Here is a 13324-nt window from a genome sequence, read left to right on the forward strand (position 1 = left end):
GCTTAGCTCGGGGAAATGGTTTTTGAGAGATGTGCTAATCCTGGACACCATCGTTGGAGGGTGGAGGAGGCCTCTGAAGAGCACAGGATGGGGACATTGGGTGTGTTTCTTTGGTGATGGTCAGTGGAACTGCAGGTTTGGATGAATGGAGATGTGCTGGGGCTGATGAACAGGGTGGAGGGGATGTGAGGGACAGTTGTGGTCTCTGGTTATAAATGAGAAGTGTAATTTTGGAAGGAATTCTTCATAAAAGGGCTGTCAGGCTTTGGAGCAGGTGGTGCAATCCCCATCCCTGGAGTGTCCAAGGAACACCTGGAGGTGGTACTGAGTGCTCTGGGCTGGGGACAAGGTGAGGATTGGGCACAGCTGGGACTCTGATCCTGGAGGGCTCCATCCTCAGTGGTTCTGTAACATGATCTTACCCACAGCACCATCAACCCTCTCATGTTCCCTCAACAAACCTGTTTTGGTGTGGCATAGTCTGGAGAGTGCACAAATGCAGTTAAAGTGAAGAAATAATCTCGGGTCCTGGCAGCTCACAAGTGAGGCCATTGCAGCTTAGAGTGAAAGCTGCAAACCACTATGTCCTGTTACTGTGTGGTGTGAGGTCCTGATCTGATTTTGTAGTAACTCCTCTGGTAAAGACAGCACTGAGTGTCCCTGACAGTGTGGCAAGCATGAGAGCAGGGCATCTGCAGGGGTGGCAGGTTTGGGGTGAATTTTGGGGATCCAGCTCCTCCAGTACTGTGTAAAAGGGAACAGTCCCAGGGACTGGTCAAACTGGGGTGATCCAGAAGTGTGTTCTGGAAGCAGAAGCTCCTTTTAGCTACTTCTCTTCAGATGAGCTGGTCTCCCCTGGTGAATTGCTGAAATGGACAGCATTGGGGTGGAACTTCTTGTTCAGTGCTGTTGAGCAGGATTAATTCAGATCCCTGAAATCCTGAGCCCTTGTCTGGTACCTGCCCTTGAATTGGAGCCATCAGAAGAGCAGGTGTTGCTTGTTCTGATGATCTCCTGCAGCAGGTGTAGCTGCTCTTGGCACCTGAGCTGTCCCAGCTCTGGTGTGCCATCAGGAGCAGGGCACTGCCTGTCCTTCTGCTGGGCACCAGAGATGGGAATGGAGCTGGGGAAGGGTCCAGGAGCAGCTGGGGGGCTCAGCCTGGAGGAAAGGAGGCTCAGGGGGAACTTCTGGCTCTGGACAACTCCCTGACAGGAAGAGATTTGGGATCTGCTCCCAGGGAACAGGCACAGGAGGAGAGGGAATGAGCTCAAGCTGTGTTAAGGGAGGCTCAAATTAAATATTAGGAAAAATAACTTCACTTGAAAGAGTAGTCAAGCACTGAAATGGGCAGCCCAGCGAAGCTGTAGGGTTCCCATCCCTGCAGGTGTTCAAAGATTGAGCAGATGTGGCTCTTCCTGACATGGCTGGGTGGACACAAGTTTAACCTGATATCTGGGAGGTTTTTTGCAGCCTCCATGATCCTGTGATCCTGGTTTGGCTGTGGTGACTCCTCAGTGCACAGCAACCTCCTTTGGAATATCTGATGTGTCAACTTGCAGAGTGTACTGGGAGTCTTTGAGACATTATTACCCCATAAATACAAGACAGTTGTAGTTGTAGGATTGTCTTAAAGCCAGGAGGAATGTGAGGCTCCCGTGGGAGGTGGGATGAGGGTAGTGGCTCTGTAGTAGCTGGTAGACGAGCTGCTGGCTCGCCCGTGGGTGAGTGTGAGGGGAGGCAGCCTCACCAAAGCAGCTTATGGAGACCACAGGGTTTAGAGGCAGAAAATCATGTGCTGCTAGAAGGTTATGTAAATGCAACATCACAATGAGACCGTGGTGTAAATCCTCATTCCTAAAAATCTGCATTACTGTATGCCCCAAACTAGTTTCTTCTGCTAAGAGAGCAACAGAACAGAAACTGAAGGTGCTCTGGGTGGCCTGGAGCTTTTTTTGGTGCTGTTTGTGTGTGATAATGCACAGGGGGAGTCAGAAGCTGCCCAGTTTTGTGCAGTGACCTGTGTCCAGGGCTGTGCAGTGATTCCTGTGCTCTTCCACCCAGCCTCTGCTGCAGGAGGCAGGATGCCAGAACTGCACGAGCTTTGATCTGGCTCGATATTCCTGTCTAATTTCTGCTCCCCATGGACACTACAAAAGCAGTACAGCAATTATTGCCTCATTCTCTGTCTTGGCAAGGGCGGGCAGTGGCTGGGGATGGAGACAGATCCCTCTTTCCAGGGTGCTGCAGCTACTTGTTGGATTGGCAGAGGCATCCAGAGGCTCTTTGTGTGGCTCTTCTTGTGCTGTACCTGTTGAGAAAGTACATTTCCAGGTCTTCAGGGCAGCTGTGGTTTATGGGATCAGATTTGCTCAGAGAAGCTGTGGCTGCTTCATCCCTGGAAGTGTCCAAGGCCAGGTTGGACAGGGCTTGGAGCAGCCTGGGGTACTGGAATGGTACTGCCCATGGCAGGGGTGGCAATGAGATGATCTGCAAGGTTTCTTCCAACCCAAACCATTCTGTGAAAAAGATGAAGATGAAATGGAAACTACAGGAACTGTAATTCCAGTGGGGAAAGCTGCAACATTCAGCTGTGGGCTCTGAACTCAGAGGAGTTTCATTTTCATGCTTGTGGTTTTGGTTAAGCTTGTGAAAACTTGGATCAGAACTTCCTATCAGTGTTTAATGGGGAACAGAATGTCAGCTGATACCTGAGCAAATTAACCCTCTGGAGTGAAAAATGGGTTGGAAATGTGCATGGAAATCTGTGTTATTTGGGGATTTGTGGCTTGTGGCAATGTAATTGCATCCTCACGTGCCAGAACGCCAACATGAAGAGTGCTGCAGGAAACTGAGTGTTCATATCTCACTGATAATCTTGCCTGGAAGGGCCCAAGGCCAGGCTGGGCAGGGTTTGGAGCAGCCTGGGACAGTGCAAGGGAGAGGAATGAGATGATCTTTCATGTCCCTTTCAAGCCAAACCAGCCTGTGACTCTGATGATTTGGCTGCAGAGGTGATCAGAGGAGGGGGAAGAGCTCTGAGAAATGGAAATGCCAGATGTTGCTGGGTTAGGATGTTAGGTAATGCCTCTGCTTTTGGAGTAATGTGATGCTGAGCTCTAAGGGAAGAGGCTTGGGTTGATTAAACTCAGTGTGACGATGGACACAGGCAGTTCATCCTCTCCTCACCCACTGCATGATGCCTGTGGTTAGAAGATGATGATCTCTGAGCCTGCACATGGAAGAAATTTCTGATCATAGTAGGCCAAAAAATGGCTGCTGCCCAAAGGCTGTACTTTGTTTTTTTATTTTATGGAATTGTTTAGTAGCAGTTTTGCATGAAACTTTTATAAACATTTCTGTTGTGCTTTGGCCCATCCTGTCCACTCCTTCAGAAATTTAGAAATCTGCCAAGAAGTTGTGAAGAGGAAAGCTTTGTTTGCAGTCCAGCTCTGTCCCATCTGCATCCCACTCCAAGGATGAACACATGGCCACAGACACCGACCTCAGCTGGCTGATGGTGCTTGATCTGAAGGGTTAATTGAAAACCTCTGATTAAAATAACTCTGCAATCCTTGGCTGCTCCTCTGCTAAGAGTTCAGTAAATTCAGATGCTCATACTCATGGGTGGTTCAGCATTTTGAACTTTTGCCTTCTAGAAAATTACAGCTGGGAGGCCAACAGGTACATGCCAGCCTGGGAACTGGAGCCTTCATCTGTAAAGCAGCCCAGCCCATCTGGGCTTTTGGGCTCAAAGTAGGTCCCCTGGCCACCAGTGGCCCTCCACACGTGCTCATCATGTGCTGGCAGTGGCTCCTCCTCTCGGGCTGAGGTTTTATCCCGGGAGCAGAGGCAGAGCAGGTGTCCGGGAGGGACAGCAGCACCTCGGTACCTGCAGCAGCAGCCAGGGGCTGGCCAGCTCACAAACCTTGGCATCACTGCCAGAGGAGACCCAAACGAGCTGGGGGACCCCCTGCCAAGCCCAGCCCTGGAGACCGACAGTGGGACCACCATGGAGGAGAGGGAGCCCCCGCCCAGGTACCGGGAGGGGATGGGGACAGGGACAGATGGGGACAGGGAGAGCAGGGGATGGGGACAGGGAGAGCAGGGGATGGGGACAGGGACAGTGAGGGGACAGGGAGAGCAGGGGATGGGGACAGGAACAGTGAGGGACAGCAGGGGATGGGGACAGGGACAGTGAGGGGACAGGGAGAGCAGGGGATGGGGACAGGGACAGTGAGGGGACAGGGAGAGCAGGGGATGGGAACAGGGAGAGCAGGGGATGGGAACAGGGAGAGCAGGGGATGGGGACAGGGACAGTGAGGAGACAGGGAGAGCAGGGGATGGGGACAGGGACAGTGAGGAGACAGGGAGAGCAGGGGATGGGGACAGGGACAGTGAGGAGACAGGGAGAGCAGGGGATGGGGACAGGGACAGCAGGGGATGGAGGCTGCTGAGACATCCCTGCTCCTCAGCATCCCTGGCCACTCCAAGTGATGTTGGGACTGCTCTGTGCCCTCTTCTTCCCTGGCCGTCTTTGTTCCTTGGCCAAGCTCCAGTTGGTGTAACAAACCCAGCTTGCTCTCTTTCCCCATGACATTGGTTGTGCTGCTCCTTTTGGCGTGTTCCAGCTCTCTGCTGATAGAAATATGCTGGAAAACATTGTGTGCTCATAGGAGCCTCGTCCAGAGGCTGACATCCAGGCTGCCTCCTCCCAGCAGGGCTGGAGCCAGCCAGGATGGACTTCAGGAAGTATCAGCTTCACTAAGTGCTCCTTACTTTTAATGGGATTAAGGAGATGCTGTCAGGTTGTGCTTGGTTTGGAACAAAAAAATGACTTTTTTCCCCTGACAGTGTGTCTCTAATAGATTTTCTTTTTCCAGCTGTCTGCAGATGCCTGTCAATAGGACCTGTCAGTTGTGTTTCTTACCTCAGTCAGTGGCTGCTGTGGAAGGGATTGCTGTCAGAGTGTAATTTCCATGCTTTTGACCTGAATTTGCTGTAACTAGCTTGTCTGGTTGCACTAGGCAAATAATTAAAAAAAAAAAAAAAGGCAGGTGCCCTTTCAAAGGAGAAAAGGACCTTGTGCACGTTTGCTTTCCTGTACTGAGGTTTTATTGAGATTAAAGTTACTGAAATGAGTTGCTTTATCTGTTTTCTTAAATAGCTGTTGCACCTATGAAGTAGTAACTTCTGAATAACTTTATCACTGATGTGATAGAAAAATCTACTTATCTGTGGAGTGGCAAACAGTATGAATAGAACATAATTAACTCGGCCCTCATCTTGCTGTGTGAGTTTACACTCCTCTCCCTACTTATTTTTAGAGGAAGGGGAAGTGTGTGCTTGATTAGATGTGCAGTGAGACTGATCTCCCTCCTGGGAGCAGAGGAGTGTGAGCTGGTGGATGGGGATTTGGGAGACCTGGATTCAGATCTGGGCTCTGAGTGTGACCTGCTGCATGTCCTTGAGGAAGTCACAGTGCTGTGCTTCTCCCTCCTTCCCCAGCCTCCATCTTGCCTGCTCAGCCTGGAAATTGGAGGAGAAAAATCTGCTGCGTTTTACGCATCGGGAGGAAAAATACTTTGAGAAAATGCATTTCTCCTCCTTAATCTAACGGCTCATCAGCCCATGTGGGGCAGATAGCAGCCTCCTGGACATGAAAGGTTGCAGCTGAAGGCAAAACAAGATCCTGTGGTAGATAAATGTACTGCACTGCTAGGTTATTTTTTAAAATGGAACGTGTAATGTGTGAAATGGAACTCCACGTGCACAAAGGAGCAGTGCTGAGCCCTCCCAGCACCAGGCTGGGTCCCACTGCAGGTGTGAGAGGATCCTGCTGTTCAGGACATGGCCTGATCCACATCCCAAAATCCCTTTGTTTGCCTTTCCCTGGCGAGTGCAAAGAGCTCCTTTTAGATTTGCTAAGTCAGAAGCTTTGCAGATGACAGAGCTCTGTCCTCAGCCCCAGCACAGTGATTATTCACTGGGTGAGTTTTTAAATAAAGCACTTCCTCCCTTCTTTGGCTGTTTTAATGGGATTCTTAGGAATCTTTCTTAGTGTCCTCAGGGAGGAAATCTTCCTTTTTTTCTTTTCCTTCTGAAATAAGAATGAGAAACATCAGATTTGGGTTCAGATTTTCGAGTTAGCCGCACCTGTGAAAATAGAGAATGCTCTGTTGATGTTGTCCCAAAAATGCACATGATATCTTGATTAGTCTATGGGGCCAAATGTTCAGCCAAGTAATCTTGTAAAATTTGGATTTACCAGATTATCTAAGCCCTGGATTTTCAATATAATACAGGGTTTGGCTGCATTTAAAAAATTTTAACTCGCTTGGCCTAATTTACCAGTATTAATGACCCGATTCCATTTAATTCAAGCACGGACTTACCTGGTCTTGGGGGTTCTCAGATCTGTTCATTTCTGGATTATTCTGCTTCTGCCATTAGGCAGTTCTTTGTGTTTGCTTCTTTGTTGTCTCTCTACCCTTAAACTCTGGTCTTGTTTCTGTCAAAAACTGAAACAGAATTAAACTTTCACTCTGGAATTTCCTGTCGGCAGTAATGAAGCTGAAGCTCTGAAGTACAGTTTGAGATTCTATTCTTAAACAACTGAGATAGTGAAAAAGACTTTGATAAAGTGCTGCTCCAGTTTTGGTACCAGTACATATATAAAATTGCCAGTGTTTATTGAATTGAGCACTAAACCACAGTGAAAATTAGTAGGGACCCGAGTGCATCCTGGGACTGCAGGGCACAGCAAGGAGCTATTTTTTTTATTTTTTTCCCCTCCAAACAAACATCATTAGAAGCATCTTAGACACAGTAATTTGTATCCCAGTTGCTGGGAGTCAAACAGTCGGCAATGAGACACATTTGGGCTGGTTTATTTTACAAACAGGATTTGCAGGGTAAAGAATTAAAATCCCACACAAAGCAGACGTGTGAGACACAGAATCAGGGAAGCAGCTTTGCCTTTTTTGAAAAAGCCTTTTGACAAATGCTGGGGATGAGGAGTGACAGTGCAGGGATGTTGTCACAAGCAGTCCCCATGAGCAGGGACTTCAAACAGAGCCTTGACTCAGCTCCTCAAGGAAAGCAAACCCTCAGTGTCGCTCTTGAAACCTGGTTTTTCTAACTTAGCATCAGGAGTGAGGTGAGTGATGGGAGGAATTAGTGTGAAATGTTTAGAGAGCAGTTGCATTTCCACTCTGAGAGTTTCAGGAGGCAGCTGTCTCATTGAGGTATTGGATGTTGAGCAGCCAGTTTGATTTCACAGTGTTTTCCCTGCTAATCCTGCTTTTACTGCTGCTGTGAAATGTGTTTTCATGAGGAAAAGGATTGCATTTCAGGGACTATATTAAGCTTATCCTGGCTTATTCAAGGCCATTAGGTTGAGCATGTGCCCTAAAATACATCAGAGTCCTGAGAGCTGGTGGGAAACACTCTGGGTCTGCTGAGCTTCCCCTTGGCTTTGGGGACAAACCCTGGCCAAGGGCTGGTGCAAACCTCAGAGCTGGTTCTGTCCAGTCCTTGCTGTAGGAAAAGCTGCTTGTTTGGAAGGTACACGAGATCATCTGTAGGAGGAAATAATCAGAACTGACCCCCGGAGCTGTGTCACTTTCTGTTCAGTCAGAAAATCAAACTCCTGCTGCAGATTTGTGCTCGCCAGAGCAGGAGGGGAAAGTCCTGAAACTCCTGGGCTGAACAGCAGCTTTTCCTGGGTTTAATTTATGTTAATATATGTTTAGATCCAGCCCCATCGAGCAGATCTGGCAGAAAAAATGGTAGGTTGGTTTCTTGAAATTCACATGAAATTCAGCAGATTTCTATGTTTGTGCATTTCTGTTATTCAGTTGCTTAAAGAGAAACTTGATTTTGTTTTCCCGTGCTGATACACTGTATATAAAACATACTCTAACTTTGATATAGACCTGAGGAAACAGTCACCAAGGTAATTATAAAAATTCAGGCTTTCAGGGCTTAAAAAAATACAGTAGCAAGTGTTCCTATCTCAGGAATTTTTCTATTGCCAGTGGACAGATAATTAACTTCTCAATGTACAGTCCACTTTTAGTTCACCTTTCTTTCATACCCTGGCAAGTCCTTCTGTCTGTTAAAATGAGAACCTTCAGGTTAGTGGGAAAAGAACATTATTTTTCAAGTTTGGATTGCTGCTGTTGACATTGCTGCCACCTGAGTTAAGCTGCTTGGAGAAACCTGACTTCAATTTTGCTTATCAGTGCTTCATCTTCGATTTTTTTTTTTTTTTAAGTGAGTTTACCTAGAGGGAATCTTGTTTTCCTGCAGTTTTAAGGGGAAGAGGAGGGCAATGCTCCTCTGCCACGTTTCAGCTGGAACAGGATGAATTTCCTGCAGGACTCCCCTTTTGCAAGGCTGTGAGAGTTCCATTAAAACTGGGATTATGCACAGAATAGCTGCAAATGTTCACTTAGGTCCGTCCCCTCCTCTAGTAGCAATCAGTTGCTCTTGGCACTGGCATATCTAAAATAAATAAATAGTGGGGTAATGGTTATATTTGTCTATGGAGCACAATTGCCTGTTGAGCAGTGATTGTGCTGTACCCCTGAGAGCCAGGTCCTGGGAGCTGTGAAAATCCTCCTGTCCTGCACTCCCAGGGAGTTGTGATGGTCATCCCAGTCATGGTCAGTGCCTGGGGAGGGCAGTGGCCCCTCCACAGCCAGGGGGACACACATGGATGCTCTGATGTGTCCAGGAGCAAACCTGCTCTGCTCACTCCCTCTGTGCTCTGGACTTGGGACAAACGTGCCAAAATTGACAGATTTTTACTGCCTCCGCTTCTGGCTTGTCCTGCTGAAGAAAATATTTAAAAATGACCCCCACAGAGGTCTGATTTTGGGAGGATTAGTGTTGTCAGCTGTCATTGACAGCACCTTTTAGAAAAAGGTTTTCAAACTGGGTACCTGGGAACTTTACTCTTGAAAACTTGCCACTTTTACTTTTTTGCTTCACATTTCCCAGTTGTCAGAGGTAGAAAATACTCCATTTGAGGTGGCTGATTTAGTGCTTGGTGCCAATAACTGGAGTGGTTTTGTCAGTCCCTTGTGAGGAGACTGTAAAAAGCTTTGAAGGTGGATCAGTGTGGCAATGATTCTCCTCCCTCCTGTGTGGGGTCCCCAAGTCCCTTCTCCATCTGCCAGTCCAGTGTGTTCCTGAGCACTGGCCAAGCTGAGCAGCAGCTTTTGTAAGGAGGGATGTCAGGGACACTGATTTTTGGCTATTAAAGGACAGATGCAGCCAGTGTTCATTTTGGCTGTGGGGAAGGCTGAGGATAAATCAGTATTTTGTAAGAGGCTCACCCCAGTGGGAATTGGCTCCCTGCTTCCCAAGGTGGTGGAGCATGTCCTGGCATCACACTGCTGGTGTTAGAGCAGTGCTCAGAAACACAAGGGAAGGAGGAGTGAGACTTAGAGGGTGATTAATCCTTGCCTAAGCCTTGTGAAATGAGGTTATTGTAGCCAGAAGAGCCCTTTGTGAAGCAGAGCTGTGAGCACAGCTCCCCTGGCTGGGCTCAACTCACCCAGAAATTCCAAGGATGATGTGCTGAGGAACCCAGCAGCTCAATTCACTGAACACCCACCTTCTGTCATCCAGAACTCTGTGATGGGTATCAGTGAAATTGATAAACATTTTTTAAGTGGAGTTGTCAGTAAATTGCAGAAGAGCTTTTTTTAGGGTTTTGCACTATCACGATATGTCAGAGTTACAATATCATGGGGGTCTTCCTCAGTGAATAAAATGTAATAAGATTGAGGTTGTATCCTGCAAAGTGATGCAGGAGTTTGCTTCTCCATCCCTGAGCCTGATTTTGAGCAATGGTCTGAGATTTTTTTTTTTTTTTTTAAACCAAGAAAAAGATCTCTAATGCAAGTCAATAATTTTGACCTTCACATTCCTTTGGGAACAGCTGTGGTGAACATCTGCCTCTTGTGAGGAAAAATAATGTCCCTCACAGCCTGGAAAGGAAACCTTAATGCCATTGTAGAAAGGGTTAATATGGAAGTATCTGTGGTTTTTGTTTTGGGCTGCATTAATTCAGGGCTGAGCCTACTTTTCAGGGATGAAAAGTTTTTTGGTCTGAACTTGGTAGTTTAACATCCAAGTCAGGAAATGGTAAAGTTGTATTTCCAGTGCTGCTAATTCAGTCACTCTGCATATTTCTGTATGTTTTGTGGCATATATCTTAAAATAGGTAGCAGTGTTTTTCTGTCCACTTATCAAGAAAGAATGGGAACAGACTGTGTAGCATGCAGTGGCTGAAGGACTTGGCATTCAACAAGCAACCTGGAGCCAAAGGGTTTGGTTTTCTTATGCACCCAAATTTGATTCCAGAGGAGCTGAGACCCCTTTACCTGCATATCAGCCTGGCCTGTTATCTCCTGGTTTTCCTGGATTTGTTTTTCACTGTAGCAGTGGCACAGATTTAGGAGGATGGAATGTCAGTGGTGAGCTTTGATTTAATAATAATGAAAGTTGTTATTGTTACTCCCAGCAGCACAGATCCTTTGGGAGTGAGGAGGGAGAGCTGCTTGGAGCTTTTCAGCAGAAAAAAAACTTTAGGTTTTTATTTTCATAGCTGCAAACATCACCTTTTAGATCTCCATGAATTTGTCCTTGTTGAGCTCCAACCTTGCCTAACAACCTGATCCTTTTGCTGTTGGTAAACATGTCCAAGGCAAGGGGATATTTATCCCTGTACAGTCAGGAATAAGCAGAATTCTCTGCTGTGCTGTTCTCCTTCCCTTAGACCTTTTAGAGCCTCTTTGGGTGTGATGGGGAGAGAGGCTGGAAGTGCTTGGAGCTGTTTTTCCCTCACCTGTGGCAGTGTTGGCTGGCAGGGCTCACAGGAGGAGCAGCTCTGTGCTCCTGCTGATGGAATCCTCAAGCACAGGAGCTGCTGGGGCCTTTTGAACTCAGTGATCAAAAAGCAGGGCTTGGGAGGATCTCCAGGAAACCAGTAAATGGGCTTGGAGAAGTCTTTGAAAATCTGTTCCACTGGGTTTTTTTATCTGGGATCATGTTGTCTCTTTGTTGCTGTGACAGATTGAAACTCCCTTTTTTTTTTCTATATTTATTGAAATGACAAGTGGGTCCTGTGTTGTTTGGACTTGGGGCTTTAGAGAAAATCAAGTTGTTAATACAGTGGAAGTTGGTGACACTCAGTGTCTGTCTCCTCATCTCTTTTAAACCCAGTATTGAAGTATTACTGATTTCAGAGATTTGGTTTCCTAGTAAAGCATTTGACTTTGAAAAAAATCTTAATCTTTGTTTTTACATGCAAAATCTGTTGTCAGGCATGCTGAGTGGGTCTTCACCTAATTCTGCCTTTGAGCCTGCAGGTGTAAGCAGGAGGCTGCTGGTGTCATGTTAAAATTTTGACATGACCAAAAAATGTTGCCATGAATCAGGTCAATATTTTTAATTTCTCAGAAGCACCATTCCAGCACAAAGGAGAGCCTTTAAAGGATGCTTAAACCTGCCTTTAATTCCAGCAAAGAGATGTGATTTAGATAGAAATATGCCTTAAAGTGGAGCAGTCCCCTCTCCCCCTTTCCCTCTGGCAGTGGGATGGAATGGGTTGGTACAGCTGCACTGGAATCCAGCATCCTCTGGGATGAATGCCTGCCTGTGAAACAGTCCCACGTGCAGTGGGATGCCAGTAGCTGCTTGTTTTTTTCTTTTTTTTTTTTTTTTTCCCTGGTTTATTTTTCCAAGCAAACACTCTGGCGTGCTGAGTTTTCTTTGATACCTGAAATTCCACTGCAAGAACTTGTGCTGCTTTTCAAACAAACCAACAATCAAAGGCAAAGGGCCCTGTTGCTGTAACCTCTGGTAGCTGCACCAAGGAATTGTGCCTGATTAATGTTGTGCTTTATTCTTTCTCCTTCCTTCCAGGGGCAATAAGCCAGAGATGACTGACAAGATGTCGAGCTTCCTTCATATTGGAGATATTTGTTCTCTCTATGCAGAGGGCTCAACAAATGGATTTATTAGCACTTTGGGGTAAGAACAGCTGTTCTCTTGTATTAAAAACACCATGAGAAGGATTAGCAGAGCTCAGGTAGCTCTCCTGAGCCTGATCCCAGGGAATATTGGCTAAAGCAAGGGAGCTTGATGGATAGATTTGGCCCTAAATGTAAAACTGGCCTAAAGTGAATATGGCAAGGTAGATTTTGGGAGGCTGGAGAGTGTGTCAGTGGCTGTGGTGCAGTGGGGAGGAAGAACCCTGTCAGGTGGAGGGGTAGAGGGGGAATGAATGCAATCCAATGATTTTCATGTTGTTGTCTGTCCCGTGTCCATCCGTGTGTCCCGTCCTGTCCCTCCCTGCCCCTTCCCCCAGTCAGGGATGAACAGACCCCAGTGCACTCTGCTGACTGCTCTAAGGGTGTAGCATAGGCAATGCAAGAAGTTTAAACAAGATGTATATAAAGAAAAATCAAATCCCTGAGCCAAGTGGTTTAAATACCAGTAACTCACCACTACAGCTAGCTTGGTCTTAAAATCGAGGTTTAATTGGAGGTTTTCCTACAAACAAAATTTTCTCCCATCAAAGGAGCTCATGTTTTGACTCTTGTGCTTTGCCAGAGCTCTGGAGCTGTGTTGTGCCAGCTCCTGCCCCACAGAGCCCCTTTGTGCTGCCTTCCCCAAGGACACAGAGCAGGTGCTCTGCACAGAGCTGCTGCAGCAGCTACTCCAGTAACCCAAAATCAGCTTTTCACAAAAGGGTGAGCTGGCAGAGCCATGGCATTGGAGCACAGCTCTGAGGAGGGCCAGGGAATGTTTGATCCTGCTGAGGAGGAACCTCTGCAAGCACCAGGAGCTTGGGGAGGAGCCCTTGCAGGGCGAGAAGCTCCAGGAGCACCTCTGGCCCCTGTTCCTGGGGATGTGCCCAGCCAGGGGCACACAACCTGCTCTTTCTCATTTCCAGTAGCCCTAAGGGCCTCAGGGTGGGTTCAGTCACAGCACATTTTTTGATGCCTACAGTCCAGATGCATCTGCTAAACGGAGCTCCCAAGCAGGGTACAGAGCCAGCATCCTGGTAAGTGCCTCAGCAGGAAACCATGGGCTGCACCCTCACCTCAGTGACTCCAAACTAACTTGTAGGTTTAGTCCTCTAGCTATTAGGATTCTGGAAAATAAGGGGGCAGAGAAGGAAGCAGACACTGAAGATGCACCATGATCTATTATAGGAAAGAGAAGAAAATATGGGATGCTGCCAGAAAGGAAAGAAGGTATGATAAAAGCAGGGGATGTAGTAAGTAGGGTTGGTCGAATAGTATT

The 13324-nt window shown here is 47.2% G+C and overlaps 1 protein-coding gene across 1 annotated transcript in view; it reads left to right on the forward strand.

Annotated features, from left to right (window-relative positions):
* The window catches only part of ITPR1 (inositol 1,4,5-trisphosphate receptor type 1), a 158846-nt gene that overhangs the window by 2017 nt on the left and 143505 nt on the right, over positions 1-13324 (forward strand). Inside the window, 1 exon segment of the mRNA XM_079316953.1 lies at positions 11939-12046. Coding sequence (XP_079173079.1) covers positions 11955-12046 — 92 coding nt within the window. The 5' untranslated portion in view covers positions 11939-11954.

The sequence above is a fragment of the Erithacus rubecula genome (genome assembly GCF_903797595.1).
Source record: "Erithacus rubecula genome assembly, chromosome: 13".
Taxonomy (NCBI): Eukaryota; Metazoa; Chordata; class Aves; order Passeriformes; family Muscicapidae; genus Erithacus; species Erithacus rubecula.